At 41.3% G+C, this 20,287-nt stretch overlaps 1 protein-coding gene across 1 annotated transcript in view; it reads right to left on the bottom strand.

Annotated features, from left to right (window-relative positions):
* The window catches only part of ADAMTS19 (ADAM metallopeptidase with thrombospondin type 1 motif 19), a 249,934-nt gene that overhangs the window by 189,871 nt on the left and 39,776 nt on the right, over positions 1 to 20,287 (bottom strand). The window contains exon 3 of the mRNA XM_032795450.2: positions 10,269 to 10,434. Within this exon, the coding sequence (XP_032651341.1) occupies positions 10,269 to 10,434 (166 nt within the window). The remainder of the gene's footprint in view (positions 1 to 10,268; positions 10,435 to 20,287) is intronic.

Raw genomic sequence — 20,287 nt, 5'->3', positions numbered from 1 at the left:
AGATGTCCAATGGTTCCTGGGAATGGTTAATTATCTCTGAAAATTCATATTTTATCTAATTTAGCTAATTTATCTACCAAAGCAGCGGCCTTGAGAAAACTTCTAGAGAATAATATTGGAGTGCAGAACAGGAGGAATCATGGGAAGGTTTAGATTACTGCCACACCAACAGTCTCCTACAGGCAGCTTTATTGTCCAAACTTGAAACAATTCTTCAGCTCACCCTAGACTATAACTCCCAGGGGATTTTTCCCCTTTATTTTTCATATTCTTACTGCCTCTCCTTTCAGGAGACACTGGCAGTCCTGCTACTCCTGATTCTCTGCCCTGTTCTCTGAGTACCAACCCCCGAGACCTTTTCTCTCTGGAGGCCCCTTTTCAGAACAGGTCCTCACTGCCTCCCCTCCCAGGGGACCCTGGCAGTTCTGCTTCCTAGCTCTGACCCACAAGGTCTCCCTCATTGAGAGTCCTCCTCCTTCCCCTGACCCAGAAGCCCTCTTCTAAAGCCAAATCTGCGTCAGCTACTGTAGCACAGGTGCACTGGCTCTGCTCCCTCTTCAAGGGTCCAGTATAACACTATACAAATTTAAATATACTTTCTTCAAAGCTAAAATAATTTAAAAAATATAAAATAACAATTCTGATAGATATCTTAAGTCTAACATCTCTGACCTTTTTGCATGACCTAAACTTAGTGTATATGACTAGTCCTTAACTTTACATAGATGACAGTTAATTATAGAATCACAATGTATTTTATTAACTATATGTATTTGTCATTTTTTGAGAATCAGTTTCTTTAAAAACTTCAGTGTCAGGATGTTGACCAAGAAACACATCCTATAAGCCATATAACTATGATTTACAATGCAAGTATTTAATGCTGAAATACAAGGTTATAGCCCTAAATCTAAACAACAGACTCATTTCAGTTAGAAGAGAACTCTAGTGAGTCATCTTGTCCATCCACCTATATCCTAGAAGGACTGATTGATTCCAGTAAAGTTTCCGGCAACATAGTTCATCCATTCTTTGATTCTCAATTACAAATGGCAGCTATCAACTAGAAACTTTAATACGACATTGTTACTGCTCTTTAGAAAAATGAGTTGATATAAAAGTTTTAATTAGCTGAACATTTATTCTGGTAGAATGGATAATAAACAATACCCAGCAGAAGATAATAACCCATAAAGTATTTATTTGCCAATACTGTTGTCATAGAGAAAGCTACTTGTATATATTACAGTACAATCCAAATTAATGGAACTTGATTATGTCTCTCAGGATTGTACAGCATGAGAATTCCACCCAGCCATGCCCATCGTTTCCTTCAGAGCTCTCTAGGGTCGTCAAGCCAAGGAAGAGCCTATGCTAAGCCAGCCAGCCTTTTCTTACTTTGCTGGCAGCCTTCCCTGTCATCTGAAATTTCATTTATCAGAAGATTTCAGCTGTCCCCTAAATCCTTCAGATAAATGGTGTTACACCATATTGGCATAATTGGTATTCAACTGGTTGTCATTATCATTGCCAGATAACCACGAACGTTATAGAAAACCATGTACCTGGTTCTTTGCATATTTATAAATAGGTAAAATTGTAAAGCAGTACTAATTACTACATTACTTGAACTACAGGGTATAGGCTCAAATAGTTTCAGTGCAAAAAATTTCTTTTATTGTGCATGAGCTGAAGGAACTGAAATTAGAGGAAAAAAACTCCAAATAGGATTTACATTGTATAGCAATATATTTTCAATGAAACCACATTCATTTAGCTGGCAGCATAATAAATAACACAAAGTGAAGGTTACAAAGATGACACTCCACAACATCAGTTTTGAATTATTTTCTATAGCTACAGAAAACAGGAAAGATGAATAAATTGCTCAGAATCACTCACTGTTGGTTACTGCAACCAAGCCTAGGAAACCTCAACCATTCAGCAATCCTCATGCCCCAACCCAGCCTCTCAGGAGCACCATTTAAGGAGGGATTGCAATTCCTTTCAGCCTTGATTGAGTTCCCAAGCTGTTACTACATACTACTTCTTCTTCCTTAAGGACAGAACCCTCGTTCCTCTCTCCATGGTGCCCAATAATACTTTCCCCACGTAAGCAGTCAACATATCAAATTCCCTACAAGAAAAGTGCATTTGACATAGTCTAGGGAAAAAAAAGAGAAAATAAAAACATTAACCAGAAATGTAAAAAACCATAAAAACTAGGAAGGCTGAAGAATTAGTTATATAGAATATCAGTCAAATTACCCTAGGACTTTGCTTATTACCAAGTGTCTCACTCTCCTTCTCAGCCTAATGGACTCTCAGCCAATCTCTGGCCCTTCCTGGGGGCCATTTACTGAGAAAGAAGTGGGATGTGAGGTCTGTGTCTATATCTAGGTATTTGTGCCTCACACACACACACATAAATAAAATGCAAAAGGCTTGTCTACACACTGCAAGAGTGCTTACCAGCTGGGATGTAAAAGTTCCTAGTGCACACTGATATAGTCAGAAATAGTACCACATCAACACACATTTGAGATCTTTTAGTGCATCCCAGCAGGGTCCACAAGGACAGTTAGTATGCAAAATGCTGATGTGTACTAGAGTTTAGACTCCAGCTGGCATGCAACAATGCATCATCTAGACAAGTCCCCCCACACAAGCACATTTCCAGTAAAAAAGGCAGGCTGATCGACACGCACACAGGAAGTCTATGTGTGCCATGGTGTGACTTTTTGCTTAAGTAAAAACAGGTTCTTAGTTTTCCCCCCAAAAAACTGTTTCACTGTGTGTTATCTTTCAACCCATTTCCACAGGAATAGATAACAAATAATACCTTATTTGATTGTCTTCTTCCAGTTCTGTATGCACAGCTTTTAGTCTTAATGATCCTCCAACACATTCAGCACAGATGTGTGTTCCCTTTAATGACTTTTAGTACACCACTGGTGAGATCATTGAGGCATGATCTTTAAAAAGGGGAAAAAGGAGAACCCAAGGAGTTATAGACCAGTCAGTCTAATTTTGATACCCAGAAAGATACTGGGAAAATTACAATTAATTTGTAAGCATCTAAAGGATAATAGCACCCTATACATAATAGACAACATGGATTTGTCAAGAACAAATCGTTGCAAATCATTCTTATTTCCTTCTTTGACTGGGATACTAGCCTAGTAGATGGAAGGAAGTAGTCAATATGTTATATCTTTATTTTAGTAATGCTTCTGACACAGTCCCACATGACAATCTCATAAACAATCTAGGAAAATGTGGTCTAGATGAAAGTACAATAAGATGGGTATACAACTGGTTATCAGTGGCTCTCTGTCAATTGGGAGGACCTATCTAATGGGGTCCTACAGGGCCCAGTACTATACAATATTTTCATTAATGCCTTGGATGATGAAGTAGAGAGTATGCTTTGCAAATGACACAAAGCTGGGAGAGACTGCAAGCACTTTGGAGGATATGATTAGAATTCAAAATGACCTTAACAAATTAGAGAATTGGTCTGAAATCAACAAGATAAAATGCAATAAAGACAAGTGCAAAGAATTACATTTAACAAACAAAAATCAAATGCACAACTATAAAATGGGGAAAACTGGCTAGCTGGTAGTGCTGAAGAAAAGGATCTGGACGTTGTAGTGGATCACAACTTGAACATGAACCAAAAATGGGTGAATTGGTTGATCCCAGGATGACTAAGAGCTGCCAAAGTAATGCAGCTGTAAAAAAAAAGGTAATGAAGTTCTAGCATGTATTAGGTGATGTATTTCCAGTAGAGACAGTGGAAGTTTTTATGGCATTATATGAGGCACTGGTGAGACTTTATCTGGAATACTTTGTGCAATTCTGGTCTCCCTTGTTAAAGAAAGGTGAATTTAAACTAGAACAGGCGCAGAGAAGGGCTAGTTGGATGCTCTGAGGAATGGAAAACCTACCTTATTAGAGGAGACTCAAACAGCTTGGCTTGTTTAGCCTGACCAAAAGAAGGCTGAGGGGAGATGTGATTGCTCTCTATAAATACACATCAGAGGGATAAATACCAGGGAGGGAGAGGAGTTATTTAAATTAAGTCCAATGTGGACACAAGAACAAATGGATATAAACTGGCCATCAACAAGTTTAGGCTTGAAATTAGACAAAGGTTTCTAACCATCAGAGGCTGAAGTTCAGGAACAGCCTCCCAAGGGGAGCAGCGGGGGCAAAAACGCTAACTGGTTTTAAGACTCATCTTGATAATTTTAAGGAGAGGTATCATGATGAGACTGCCTACAATGGCATGTAGCCAATCTGCAACTGCTAACAGCAAATATCTCCAACAGCCAGTGATGGGACACTAGAAGGGGAGGGCTCTGAGTTACTGCAGAGAATTCTTTCCAGGTATCAGGCTGATGGGTCTTGCCCACACGCTCAGAGTCTAACTGATCAGCATATTTCGGGTAGGGAAGGAATTTCCCCCTGGGTCAGATTGGCAGAGACCCTGTTGCAAAAAAGGCTAATATCATTTTGGAGTGTACTAACATATGCAAGACACAGGAGGTAATTGTCTACTCAGCACTGGTGAGGCCTCAGCAGAAGTATTGTTTCCAGTTTGGGGCACCACACTTTAAGAAAGATGTGGACAAACTGGAGAGAGTCCAGAGGAAAGCAACAAAAAAGATAAAAGGTTTAGAAAACTGGATACGTTTAGTCTTGAGAAAAGATCAAGTGGGTACATAACAGTATTCAGATATGTTAAGGACTGTTTGAAGAGGACTGTGATCAACTATTCTTTATGTCCACTGAAGGTAAGACTAGAAGAAACCAGCTTATTTTGTACTGAGGGAGATTTACATTTGATATTAGGGAAAACTTTCTAACTATAAAGAATAGTAAAGCACTGAAATAGTTAACAAGGGAAATTTTTGAATCCCCATTGTTGGAGGTTTTTAAGAACAGATTGCTCAAACACCTCTCATGGTGTCTGCCTCAGCACAAGGGGGATGAACTAGATGACCTCTTATGGTCCCCTCCAGCCCTACATGTCTATGATTCTATTATAGCTAGCCAACCTTTGTGATCAATTTGGCCCCAAGCCACTAATAAAAGTATCGACCACTAAATCTCCAGACTGCCATACCAGAGTGCTGCAGAAGACAGGCACCCTGCTATAAAAGGAGGGTCTAGATTGCTGCAGTGTACTGAAAAAAATAATTATTCATAGTGATGAACAGATAAAGATTGATCAAAGCAGCAATGCACAAACAAGGGAATATTACAGAAGCCTCTGGCAATATCTGTAAAATCCATAATTTATGTTTTGTTAACCTTTTCAATTTAGGAGTTTTCTAACAGATTGCACATAATTGTTTCTGAAAATCTTTTCTATGGCTTCAACACACATGAATTATAAAGACAGCCGAAACTAAGTGACTGAATTTTCTAGTCTGGTGGTGCAGATCATTACAGAAACTGATACATCATAAGTGCCTGATTATGCAATTTGAGCCACATGGCTGGACATTTGCTCTAGCACAGAACCTAGGGCTTACGAGGGTTAGAATAAACTAAACTTGATTTTTCCATCCTAGGGTATCTTGTCCAGGGACAGAGATAATGGAAGGATTACTTACCTTGTTCAGTAACTGAGGTCCTTAAAGATGGTTGTTCCTGTGGGTGCTCCACTTTGAGGCCATGTCTAGACTACGCGCCATATCGGCGCGTTAAAATCGATTGCTCTGGGATCGATATATCGCGTCTAATCTAGACGGGATATATTGATCCCTGAGCGCGCTTATATCGATTCCGGAACTCCACCAACCCCAACGGAGTTCCGGAATCGACATTTTGATCCGCGGACATCGATCCCGCGCTTTGAAGACGGGTGAGTAAATCGATTTTAGATATTCGACTTCAGCTACGTTATTCACGTAGCTGAAATTGCATATCTAAAATCGATTTTATCCCGTAGTGTAGACCAGCCCTGAGTGTCTTGGCGCCTTGTGCTTGTAATCGGAGATTTGTAATAGCAGTGCTGCAGTTGGTCATGTATGTGTGGCAGCCATCTTGTGTCACTCTGAGTGGCTACTTACCATGCGCAGCCAACCGTCTCTTGGTTTCTTCTCTACCCCGGAGACTCAGCATGAAGCTCATGAGAGCCAGTCTCCTTTCTCTAATGTCAGAATTATGGTTGCCAGCGTTACCATTTTGAAGCACTTTGTCCTTAGAAACTTGTTGAGTTTGCGTAAGCTTATATGGGTCTCCATCTACCATTCTTTTTCTGTGTGAGAAAATAATAGGAATAGAACCCTCTTCCCCTGTGTTGGAGTGGTAATATTTCCATGGCTCCTAGTTGCAACAGGGTCTCGTGAGAGGGGTCCCTGAAGAGGGATGGGGAAGGTGGGTGGGTAGAGGGAATAGAAATAAATGGGAGAGAGTAACCCTTCTGGACAATTTCCAGTACCCATTTGTCTGTAGTGATGTTGTTCCATTCCAGACTGGGTAGTGTGGTAGCAGGCAGTCTCCAAAGAGACTGGAAGTCATCTGATAATCCAGCATGGGAGAAGATAGAGGTCTCAAGCCCTCGACCAGTACTTCAAAATGATTGACAGGATTTTGAAGATTGAAATGGTTCTGCCTGTGCCTCGCTTGTTTTTGCTTGTGGCATTGATCATATTGTCTCTGGGGCTGGGAGTACAGGGTAGGACAGAATCTTTGCATATAAAATCTGCCCTGTTTTTTCTTGTTGGGGAGACCATAAATACCCAAGGTCTTCAGGGTTGTTCACGAGTCCTTTAAGGTATGAAGAGATGCATCTGTACTCTCAGCAAATAATTTTTGGCTCTCAAAGGGCAGGTCCACAACTGTGGCTTGTACTTCCCTAAGGAATCCAGAGAAGTGGAACCATGATGCTCGATGCACGACAATGGACGTGGCTATGGCTCGGACTGCCATGTTGGCAGAGTCAAGAGAGGCCTGCAGGGCTGTTCTGGTGATTAAGGAGCCCTCTGTAACGTTGGCTTTGTATTATTCCTTTGGTTCCTCTGGCAGTTGATCAATAAAGGATTTCATTTTGTTGAACTAGTTGTAGATATATTTTGCTAAAAGAGCTGAGTAATTTGCTATATGAAATTGTAACAAGGCCAATGAGTAAGATTTGCATCCAAAGAGATCAAGCCTTTTCCAGTCCTTGTTTTCCCCTTTGGTGCACCACTTCTATGACCAGTGAATTAGGACCAGATGAGTGAACAAGAACTCCTTTCACTGGTACATAGTATTTCTGTCTGAGCACTTACAGGAATGTGAGACAGTGGCAGGTGTCTGCCATATTGTCTTTGTGGGGTCCATTGTGGCTGAGTTAATGGGCAGAGCTATCTTTGTTGATTGGTATGCCTGCAAGATGTCAGTGAGTTTGTGCTGGGTCTCTGGCAGCTCTGCTAGAGAGATGTCCAGGGATTCTGCCACTCTTTTGAATAAGTCCTGAAAAGATTTAAAGTTGTTGCCTGTAGTGGGCAGCAGTGGCATAATTGTTTTGTCCAGGGATGAGGACAAAATATGGGTGGGTGACAGTATATCACCTTCAGGGACCTCTTCGAGCTCCTCTCCCTCTTCTCCTGGGCTTGTGATGGTGGTGGACCTGTGGGTGAAGGGATCTGGGGGATCCTTGGTGCTGGTGGGTTGGAAGGTTTAAATGTCTGAGCCCCGTAGATTGCACATGGGTTCCAATATGGCCATTTGGATGGCATAACGACGGGCAGAGACATCCATGGTAGTGTCTGCCAGCTGTGCCCTTCCATAGGCGGTTGTTGGTGAGAGGGTCCCAGTTTTGGGGAGGAACGATAAGGGGTGTAAAGGCTTGAATCATCCACTTTGTCCTCATCACTGGATAGTGGAGGTGCAGATCCAATCGGAGTGCCTATTCGGCTCGGTCCTGGCCTGAGTGGAGTGCCATCGGTGCTGAACAGAGGGGTGGAGGAGATAGCCAGATCTGCCAGTCTGGTAAAGGGTTGCAGTACCAGGAAGTCTAGTGCCATGGATGGCAGTGTAGTAAGCTCCAATGGTGCTGAGGTCGTGTTAGGCTGTGTATATGCAGCAGGTGACGCCATTATGCTAGCTGGTGCCAAGGTGTTCTTTGGTACTGTCAGTGCCGAGCTAGAGAGCTTAGCTTTAGCTCATGCACCTGAGTGAGAGCCTGGCCACATCGGTCCGTTGGCTCCTCGGGACAGCTCGGTACCAGATGTTCCCGGAGCCTCTCGTCCTAGGTTCTCGGTGCCGTCGGTACCAGGGCAGATTTCTTGCCAGGAGACCGCTTCTTTTTAGGGGGCGATGACTGCGACCAACATTTGGTCACTTTCTTAGGTCCAAGGTCCTCAGACACGGTTTGGGTGGAGTCCTTTGTCTGAAGCTGCTGCTGGAGATTATTGGCCAGGACGAATCCTGGACTCTGGGTCTGAGGGATTTCTCCATCATTAAAAATTTTAGTTGGCGGTCCCTGTCTTTCAGTGTCTTGGCAGATAGTTTCTTGCAGTGGAAACACTTCTGTGGTACATGGGTTTCCCCAAGACAGTGGATGCACTGAGCGTGACATCCGATACAGGAATTGATAGCCTGCAAGTCAGGCAACGTTTAAAGCCAGGGAATTAGGCATGCCTGAGGAGGTTCAGGGCTATAGAAAACGGTCGTAGTTCAGTTACCATCAGCAGAAACCCAGTAGTGATAAGGGAGGAGAGGATGGAGGGGGAGAAACAAACAAAATGAAGTTTTGTTTTGGTTCTTTTGCTTTTTTTAAGTGTGTAAATAAGGACAGGAAAACAGAAGAAAATCAACAAAAAGGATAAATAAAGATAGGAATATAAGCGATTTATGAAATAGACAGGGGCACTGCTGTCACTCCCACTCAGGCCAAAGATGGTAAAGAAGGAACTGAGGGGCGGTTGGCTGCGCACACTAAGTAGCTGTTTGGAGCAGTGCAAGATGGCTGCTGTGCATGCATGGCCAACAGGGGCACTGCTGCTACAAATCTCTGACTACAAGCACAGGGCACCAAGACACCTAAAGTGGAGTACTCACAGGGACACTCCTCGAAGAAGATGTTTCTACTTTCAGTGAACACTTCTTACTGGTACAGACATCTTCACTCCTTAGATAAACACTGACAGAGCAACGGCAGGGGAAAGCAACATAGTTCTCTTATTCTTTCCTAAGCATAATAAGAGCATTGGGCTACTTAATCATTTCTCTTTTAACTTTTTATAATTACGTTTTCATTCACGTATTGAAATTAGAGTTTCAGAGTAGCAGCCGTGTTAGTCTGTATCTGCAAAAAGAACAGGAGTACTTGTGGCACCTTTTGTTAGTCTCTAAGGTGCCACAAGTACTCCTGTTCTTTTTGTGAAATTAGAGTCTAATCTTTCCAGGATGAAAAATCTTTCAAGTATTTGTTCTGTTCATGTTAATACTTCAAAGTGGCACAGATGTTCAGGGGGCAGGGTGGGAGAATGATAAATGCAAAAAAATCCCACTGTTTTTGTTTCTTTCCTGAATAAACTCAACTTTCTCATAACCCTAAAAGCACAACAGATCTGGGTACAGAACTGTCAAACTTCGGCCTCCCACAATTTTTTTCCACTGGTAGAAGGTAGAGTTGGTGGAGAGACAGGTTCAACAGAATGTCATCTCTCAGAAAAGACATTTTTGCTAATAAATATTAACAACATACCACTGTGTGCTAAATTATCATGTAACTTTTTTCCACCACAAAATCCAGTAATGAGGACCTGTTTGGACTATTTCATAGAATTCATGTAAACTCAGTTCATAAAAACAAAAAAGATACAATTATAGATTGTTATAGATACAATTGTGACACTTAAAATGCTGCTTGCATTTAAAGAAAGATAAGTGGTTCCAGCAGTATTCCCCAAAGTAAACCAAATCTCAAACCATGAGGTTTCAAAATGGAAGAACCTCTTGAAGTCCAACCACTGTATGAAGTAAATACCTGAGACCAACCAGATGACACAGAGAGACAAGAAATAGGATACAAATTAAGAGATGACCAAAGTTTTCCACTTACATTTTTGTTATTAAAATATGAAGTTTATTTAATATGCAATGTTCATAAGTGAATGTATAGTTCCACTTTCTGACAGCTCAGCCCACCAAAAGTTATAGCTAGAAGAATGATCAGATCTGATGTTTTAAAAAATTATTATCTGTGCTCTTTAAAAATATGTCCTCTGTATTAAATCTATTGAGTGAGATTGTTATATTACCTGTAACAACACCACAGTAATGGTTGTGAGGAGCTAGCTTTTCAGTAACTTTCTCCTCTGTAGACCTTTTTCGTCTGTACACCCTGTGTGCATGACCTGTCACAGCCAAAGTGTGATTGAGTGGCTCAATAAATATGAAGTCCTCGTTAATCTGTATAAACCCCATCTGTAAAGGAAAACAAGAGGGACATATAAGGTATGTAATTTAAAGAAACCACATAGGCACACACACACATACACACCCTGTCCCTCCCCCCAAAAATCCTTTATTTAAAAAAAATCATTTTAAGAATCCTAGTAGCGAGAATACTATCCTTCCATTTTATTAGCCTCCATCTCAGTGCAATAAACCTCATCTACTTCAACTAAATCTGTGTGGGTTGGTGGCTACATGCCAGTAGCAGATGCATGGTGAAAGATCTGGACTGTTAAAGGCTTGCTTTGGGAGACCCAGGGGTTATTTAAATATGTACAGCATGTACCGCACAATCTATACCCTAGTTTTATAACACACCATGTTGTCATACTCTCTGATAACCAATTTTTAATAAAATAGTTCATATGCAAAGGTGAATTTAGGGAGTCTGATGCATTTTAGCAATTACACAGAGCTGCAACAGATATTAAATTCTTAAGATCCCTTTTATAGATTTTTAACTTTTTAATTAAAAACAAACTTTTCTTCAAAAATAATGCATGTGTAGTTAAAAACAGAGAAACACTATCAGTGTTGCAGCTTTTTTTAACCTATGTGCCCACACTGACATGAGATCGTAGTTGAGGTCACCAAAATACTGTAAAAAACTGTTATTCTTTTAACTAGTACTTACTATGGTTCAACTCAAAACTGTTCAATTTGCCAAAAAAAAAAAAAAAAGTTTATGTCAGAATTACAAAGCATGTAAAAGAACAAAGTTTTTTTTCTCTATAAAATACCATCAACAAAACTGGCAGGTAACTTCTAATTCCAGAGATCTTAAAATCTATGAAATACTGTTACTGTACTAAAAAAACCCACCAAAATGGCACATCTGGCTCAAATAAGGAAAGTTCTTCTCCACATATGCATATAAGTTCCATTTACACAAAAAAGAGAAGGACTCTCTCTCTTACAGGCAACTTAACTGCATAATCATATTAAAACAAAGATACTTAATTTCACAATCAAGTGTATTAGCTGTACTTCAAACTGAGAGCTTTCTGAGGACCAATGCTGAATAGACACAGTAGTTTCATCCTTAACATCCTATAGTATCTTTAAAATAGCTGGATTTATTTGGTTCATTTTGGGGTTTTTTTTCATTTTGTTTGTTTATTTTCAGGTTGAATGATATTAATTGGGAGTCTGTTAAATATTAAATATTTAGGAGGTAAGCAAAGTGCAACTGCCAAGTGGTGCGTTTATACATCCTGTATGTTTTTCTAGCCACCAGAAATGGTCTATTTATATTGAGAATTATGTTTTTAAATAACTGGTGGAGTATATGCAGAGCAGACTAATTTTCTCCTGATATTTGTCAATTCAGCTATTGAATTTTTAAACTCTATTTTTTTAATGCAATCTCTGTGAAAGGTGCTGAGCAGGCTTGTATATAGAATCTCTTTTCTCAGAACAGGTAAAGAACAAACAGTAGCTGTGCAAACTTCTCCACATCACTCAGCCCATGTGCCTTAGCCCTGACCTGGAGGAACTGTCCCTAAAAATGAAAGAATAGCTCATTCTCCATGCTCATTCAATCTGTGGCCTCTTTGCTGAGAAGTCTACTTAATGGTGGCATTTGTTATGTGGTGACCTGTGTACTAAGGGACCGACTGAGACCATCAATTCATTTCACATTAGCTTTGACCACTACTTACTTAGACTGAATGTTAACCTAGTGGTGAATAAATGCTGTTCCCAATCTCCTGAGTCATTCAAATAGGAAATTGCAAATTGAGTATAAAATTTACCAAAGATCATTAATATCAGCCATACATATTCAACTGGATAATTCCCAGTGGAATTTGAATAGCCAAATATTCAATCTGTTCATTCTGGCTGCTCTTGAAAATAGCATAATTCTTTCTGCCTGACTGGCAGTCTACTATTCCTCCATCTCCTGACTACACAGAGGAGGAGATGAGAAGACATTCCCTCCTCCTTCCCCACGCCCACAGTAACCAAGATCCCCATTCTTTGGTTTCATTGGAAGGGGAGGGAAGAACATCTCCCACCACTGCCTTGAATCTCATGGAGCTGGAGCAGAGTTAAAAAATAACCTTCCATCTCAGTTCCAGACCAACCTCCTATTGCAAAGAAATAGGGATTTCTTTTAGCAGAGTTCACTCCGGCATATCATTCTGCCCTAGAAAGATCATTAGCCAGTGATACAATGCCCAGAGGAATGGGGCTAGATGTGACAATGGCTCAGGTAGCCAGGCATCAACACAGTACAGTCATCAAATTTGATCCAGCAATTGGGTGTTGATATATGTTGCTTGCAAGATGGTATCTGGTCTTTAATCAATACAAGCAGTAAAACATTTATGTCATGAAAATACACTTTTAGGGGACCAGCCAGAGCAACATAAAGAAGCAACATAACCAGCCTTTCTAACTGAGTGATTGGGACCTGATTTAGCTGTGACTGAAGTCACTGGAAAGCTTCCCAATGATTTTAATGAGAGTGAAACATGCCACTAGGTAGGTGCACCTATCTTTCCATTCATAGGTAACACTCTAAACTAACTGTTTGCTGTACACGTGCATGCCTCCATTTTCAAATGACTTAAGTCATTTATTTTTCAAATGCAGCAAAGAACTTTTTACTGAAGACTATGTCAAAGACAACCTCACTGATAGACCTGATGAACAAACACTAGCCAAACACCTACTCCCGTCTCTTAATTGCTCCTGCACAAGCACAGTAAGGATGCAAATGCAATGGAGGTAATATCTAATCCATACCTGGTTGCATCTGCTGAATGTTCACAGATACCTTGGTGATATGCACAACATAAATGCGCAGAAAATGTGCACATTCTAAGAGGTAGATATATGTCTAGCATGTTCCATGGTGCAGGGCCCCTAACAAAAATGGAAGTTTTCTATTGCAAATGCTCATATCCCAATTTGTAAAGTCTTATAACTGTCATAAAATAAAAACTTGTAAAACCTCTAGTTCTGAAAGAGGACAATCTCTATGTTGCAATGTCCATTATAATAACCCTATCCAGAGTTTATTTCCCTAAAAACAATGGCATATTCCATTTTTCTATTTGATGAGGGGCGTGCTTCTCCTGTTATTTACACCTGTATGTATTTGAAGTAACTATTGCAGTCAGTGCACTAAGATAAAGAGAGGAGAACGTGTCTCTTCACATCACAAGAGAAAACGGCTAAGATCCTATTTGCAACTTTGACTAAGTCTTTTGCTCAGATTCTGCCTGTTTATTTTCAAAGTCATAGCAAGCCAAGTTTTGTCAAAGGAGCACTCAGACACAAATGAGGAAGCCTGAGGAGCATTTAGTGACCATAATCCATCACATACATATACAATCCTTACAGATTTAGCTTCTTGGAGGGTGAAAAGGGGAAGAGAGAAAACACCAGCAGACTTTCTACCATAATCAGGAAAGGAAGTGGAGAGTGGGGACAAAAGAACACTCACAGGCACACATTACATCTAGAAAGAGGCAGGAGAGAAGGAAGAAATAGTCCCATCCTAGCATCCAGGGGTAGCAATGAGTACAGAGACAAAAGTTGCAAAAAAAGGAGCCCCAAAGTGCCACAGACTGACCATGGCATGATGTCCTGATTTTTTGTTATAATGTTTGCATTATAAAGATCCACTGACATATAGTGATGCTGCACTGTGACAAATACAGATATGTCACAACATAGCCATCATAATGCAATTTCAGGACATTGTGCCTGGCCTATTGTATGGCTTTCTATGACCCCATTTAATGAGGAAGTAATTCTCCAATTGTTCAAGGATGAGTATCAGTGAGCTACACTTCGGTGTTAGCGGATCATGGCTATGTAGTAACCTGTTGGATTGAAATAGCACCACTAAATGCATCTGAGAATTAGCTGCCTCAATCACCAAATATTGCATTATTTAAAAAAAGCTATAAATACACAAAATTTCCTTTTCTTGTGATTTATATTTCAAAAGCTTTAAAATAATACCAATTACACTGCTTGGGCAAAAGATGCATTTATGCACATATGTGGTATGGAATTAAATAACATTTGTTCCCCAGCTGTTAATTCATGTCATCATCACCATACTAGCACATGGATACATCTGTTCCTTTGTCGTAAATAATGTTATCTTCCCCAAATGTCAAAAGCAGAATTCACAGCCCAAAATTTACCAGTGCTTATATGAAAATAAGAATCATGCCTTCTCTCTCACTCATTTAATAGCTGCTCTCTGCTGTTCAGCCATTGCGATGTATATTCCATAGACATTCCATTCCTGATTATATTAAAAAATTAACATAACATGGCCATCTTCTGATTCTAACCACACACTATCCTGCCCATCTGCAGAAGGAGGATGCATAGCAGCTCTACAGATCCCCTAAAGTTGCCAACTCTCCAGTATTGTCCTAGCGTCTCCAGGAGTTAAAGATTAATCTTTAATTAAAGATTATGTCATGTGATGAAACTGAATACATCCAAGCTAGGTCCCTTCCCACCATGCTACTGGTGATGCAGGAAGCCAGTGCAGGACTGCATCCCCTCACGCCCTTGCATCAGCACATAACCCCATGCTGTGATTTGGGCCTACACTAGTTTATACAATCAGCAGTAAATCCAACATTTCCTTAAAGGTTAATAAGTCTATTTTAAGCAATATCCCCAAAACATTACCACCATCTACACATTTAAAAAATGAAGGGGTTATTAAAATGTATAGCCCAAAAGCCCATTCTTCTCCAGCACTGATTAACTTTAAACAGCGTGTCATAATCTGAGACTTTGTGGTCTTTACAAAATCTCACAGAGTATTAAGATGGTTTATTGTTTTGTGTGTCTGATTGCAAAAGCAAAATTATTCATTTACATTTCAGTACAGAACTCCAAAGAAGAGTACTGCAAGTTAACTAATATTATTAAAAACTAATCTATGTTTCAAACATTCAAGATTAAATTAATATACTGAATACAAATAAAACTTTAACTGGAAATAAAAATAAATATCAAACTCTAATAAGAGCTTTTAACAGGACAAGCATAAAAACATCACAATGTGTTAATAATGTATAAGGACTAATTCTCTATTCTTGTTATATACTATAACCCTCTCTCATCAGGTATCTTTATTTTTGAAGGTTGAAAACATGATTCACAAAGTATAGCCAGTAACATCTGTCACTGATTAAGTGAGTTTCCAGATTTACATGCTTCACTATTTATGTGTTTTTTTCCTTCAAAGTTTTCTCTGTCTACCTGCTGATTGCTTTTTCTGGTGTTCTGAATTAAAGAGAAATACTGTTTGCATCTCCCTTTCCATTTACCTGTGTGACAAGTGCTTTTTCACATAACCCAATCTTCTTTTTCTTCTTCAATGGCAACAGCACATCATGCAGTGTGTGTATGTGTGTGTATTAATTCCAAACATATACTGCCTTAACAGATGAGCAATATTTTGAACATTATGTAGAGTTAAAAGCACACTTTCAAAATCTTCCCAAAAATTTAGACTCTGTAAAAACAAAGTTTTCAAAACCTAAGATGAACTGGAATGTTTCCCTGATTTTTAAAATGTCTGTACTACTCTGTAATACAGACAGTAGCAGTAGTTCTCAAATTTATTTTCATTACCTACTTTTATCACAGCAAGTGAACTCAGGCCCTACATTCACATGTTCAAGGGACAATATTCATATAGATCAACTATTAATGAAACACTAGAATACAGGAGCATATAGAATACTAAGAGGCATACCGTCACCATGGCTCATTTCAGTAAGCTGTGAGTGCCCCTGATTCTACATGGTGTAGCCAGTTGTGGAAAAAATGACCCAAACTGAAACCAAAAAATGACCTGTGAATCAAGTCCAGGAAAAGACATGATCCAAGGGGCAACAAGGTGGTGGGGAAGAGAATGGGGGACAGGACATCAAGGGGGTCTCACATGGAGAATATAGGCTTGGTCTCCCTTGAACCTCCATTCCCTCATTCTGTCCCAATTCTGTGACTGCCAGCAAGGCCCTGAGGTGTGTGGCTACTGCCTCTTCCTCCTCCTTGCTCTCTCCTCCTGAGGACTCCAGATGGGCTGGTCACCACCATGGACAGCACTGAGGGTACATCTACACCACAAATTAAGGTGTAAGGTATGCCTACCCACATTACTTAACATGGCTGATAATAGTAGTGAAGATGTGGTGGCATAGGCTTCAGTGCAGGCCAGCCTCCCCAGAACAAACCCACTGGAGACCCTATGGACAGACTCAGGCCACTAGTCTCCACCAGGATCTATGCCATTATGTCTTCACTACTCTTGTTACCTGTGCTAACTGGATTAAAGCTAGCACAGGTATGCCTACCCATGCTACAATCACACTGTTACTTGTGGGGTAGAGGGACCCTGCAAGTAGCTGAGAAGAGGAACTGGCATGCCAGTGCCACGACATGCCGTGATGGCAGGAGGAGATAAATATATGGGAAGGAAAAGCAGCTCAGTACTTGCAACATTGTTGTATGCATGACAGAGGCTTGAGGTGGAGCTGGAACAAGCACACAGAGAATTTCTGTATTCTTATTTTCAAGACTGCAAAATAAAAAAGCGATACAAGATTTTGAAGCCCTACCCCGACACTGTCCGAGCCACACTATGTGAAGCATCTGCTACAGTAAATCTGATCAGAAATAAAAGTGAAAGTAGCTAGTTTTCTTTCACTGTCCAAACTAAGACAAAGAGTAAATGAATACCACATAGATTATTAAAGTATTAACAAAACAAATAACACACTTGTTCTTTTAGAAACAAAAGGGTTTATAAACAGGCAGTTTCCCTTTAACATTTATTGAAAATACTCCAGCCCCTCCCCTGCCATTGCACTTCTAGCTGCTAACATATCTGTAGACTCACTGGTCTTATAGTTCCTTCACCACATGTGCTACAGACACGAGCAGCACCTTATCTTTAAAAAGACTTCAGCCAACTCCAATATGTTAGCTATGGGCCACAGTGTTCTTTAGCAATGGGCCAAATTGGAACTCCAAGAAGCCCATACATCTGTAGTTCTGGGAATGAGTCAGTGTTGTTAGATCTTTACTAGTGATCTCACAATTGACAAAAATGTTGCCAGCCTCCTACATATCTCCCAGGAGCTGTTGCAAATTTAATTCACCATGGAAACAAGATAACTGAAGCCACCCACTAGATGGCCAGAACTGACTGACTAGGATGTAGAACGCCTCTTCATTTTTGTCCAAAATTTTCAGACATTCAATTAAAGGTCAAAATGGATGCTGCAGTACAGTTACTTTTTCCATCTGATTCCTACAGTAGACTATCCCTTGGTATTTGTAGTTTTTAATTTACTGTCCACCCTGCTATCAATTTACATTCTGTCCTTTCCATCATTTAGACCCATGATTATTATTGCTACCCCCACAGACATATTTTGTTGATGTAGTGGGAAACCAACCCAAAGAAACACCCTTTCTATCCCTAAATCAGTGGTTCCCAAACTTTTTACCTCACCCCCCCTCACCTTACCTGTCCACCCCACCCCTGGGAGCCACTGTTAGGAACTGGGGCCAAGTTAGGGCACAACTGGGAGTGAGGCTGTGGCTGGTGCTGTGGCTGGGAGCCAGAGGCTGAGGCCAGGGCCGTGGCTGGGGGCAGGTTTGAGGCTGAGATGGAACCACAGCAGGGCTGTGGTCAGGGCTGGGGACAAGGCTGGGTATGGAGCCACAGCCAGGTGCCGAGGCCACAGCCACAGCTGGAGCCAGGAGCAGAGCTGTGTCCACAACTGGGGGTGGGGTTGGAGGAGAGCTGGAGGCAGAGCGGGGCTGGGTGGTGCTCCCTCCACACCACTCTGGTGGCCTCAAGGCCAGATGCACCAGCTGCTGCTCGGATGGCCCTGGGCAGCTGGCCCCAGGGACCGCCTGAGCAGCAGCTGGTGTGTCAGACCCCCAGGACCTCCTGAGCAGTGATAGGTGTGACTGGCTCTGGGGACTGCCCGAGCAGCAGTCCCCAGGACAGCTAGAGCAGCCGCTGCTCCAGGGCCCTGGCTGCTGGTGCCGCAGCTGGCCTCAGACCCCCCCAGCAGCAGCCCCACCAGGGTGTCCCCCTCCCAGTAGCAGCCACCCTCGGGTGCCCCTCCTCCAGCAGCCCTCCCAAGATTTGGTCAGGGATATTTATTGTACAAGTCATAGACAGGTCACAGACCGTAAATTTTTGTTTATTGCCCGTGACCTGTCCGTAACTTTTACGAAGAATACCCGTGACCAGGAGCGGCGCCAGGATTTTTGGCGCCCTAGCGCAGGGCCGGCTCTAGCCATTTCGCCGCCCCAAGCACGGTGGCATGCCACGGGGGGCGCTTTGCAGCTCGCTGGTCCCGCGGCTCCGGTAGACCTGCCGCAGGCATACCTGCGGATGCTCCACCAGAGCCGCGGGACCAGCGGACCCTCCGCAGGCACGCCTGCGGGAGGTCCACCAAAGCCACTGCCGCCCTCCCACGCTCCCGGTTGGAGCTGGCCCTACCTAGGCAGGGGTCCTTCCCGCTCTCCCAGTCAGCGGCAATTCTGCAGCGGGGGGGTCCTTCTGTGCTCCCGGTCTTTGAGGGACTTCAGCGACGGGTCCCGGAGTGAGCGAAGTACCCACCGCAGAATTGCCGCCGAAGACCCAGAGTGCGGAAGGACCCCCCGCCGCTGAATTGCCACCGAGGGTGGCAAAATGCCACCCCCCCCAATTCCTGGCGTCCTAGGCGACCGCCTAGGTCACCTAAATGGAAGCACCAGCCCTGCCCATGACTAAATCATAGCCTTACTTATTAGCATTTGAGAAATTGATACTGAATTGCACAATGATATTGCACTATGAGATTAATACTATGGCATCATTCACATCTTTTTATCATGATGTCCACTAGGTGAACCAATGTTACTCTTTTTAGAGAAGTTTGACCATTTGAAATTGCTGTACACTGAAAGAATTCAGTAAGTTAGATGTTTTAATTTTTAGATGTAGAGCAGTCCAAAACTGTAATTTTCTGAGTTGTTTCTTTGATCCACTGAAACTAAGCTTAAATTTAGCATGCTAAGCAAAGTGAGCAGAAGGTTGTGGTTTTCTTGCTTTCCCCCACCCCCAAAAAAGGCAAATGCCGTACACTTCTTGTTGTCGAAGACTATTTAAAAATTATTTCCAAAGATGGTGTTATGATATAAACACACATTTTTATATTTCCTTTTTATAGACGATAAAGACATAAAATACAAAAAAATATATTCTAAAATGGTGTTATTTTGGGCTAACAAATGAGCAAAGGAACAGAAAAATAACGAAGCTTCTGCTTTGAGTGGAATATAGTCTTCACATTGCCATGACTGTCAGAGTCAGAATTGTAAAACTGGACTCTTTAGTATAACAAAGTATTTTGCCTGTGTATCATACTGTACACATAATGTGTATTAACCTTTTTCTGAGAACCTTGCTATATGTAAATCTAAGAGAGTTAAAGATGAATTAGACAATCTTTACTCAATTTTCTTGCTTATGAAATTTTGAGATTATGTCTTTAAAATTACTTTCTTAAAACTACAGTGGTCATTTGTATCTCCTCAACTGTGGTCAGAAGGGCAAACATAACTGCAGACTTACAACCCACACATTTGTCAAAATGTATACTTGCCAATTATCTATTTTCCCTTGACCTCTACAAAGCTGAAATATATCATACTATGACCTGCTACTTCCAACTACTCCAAAGCCTAAAACTTTAGTTTAAAGCTATATTTTGTACATATACATACATATATATACACACACGTGCATGCATATATGTGTGTCTGT

Source organism: Chelonoidis abingdonii, chromosome 6 (assembly GCF_003597395.2).
Source record: "Chelonoidis abingdonii isolate Lonesome George chromosome 6, CheloAbing_2.0, whole genome shotgun sequence".
NCBI classification, from domain to species: domain Eukaryota; kingdom Metazoa; phylum Chordata; order Testudines; family Testudinidae; genus Chelonoidis; species Chelonoidis abingdonii.
Note: the sequence above shows the minus strand (reverse complement) of the source record. Positions and strands in the feature narration are given on the sequence as shown.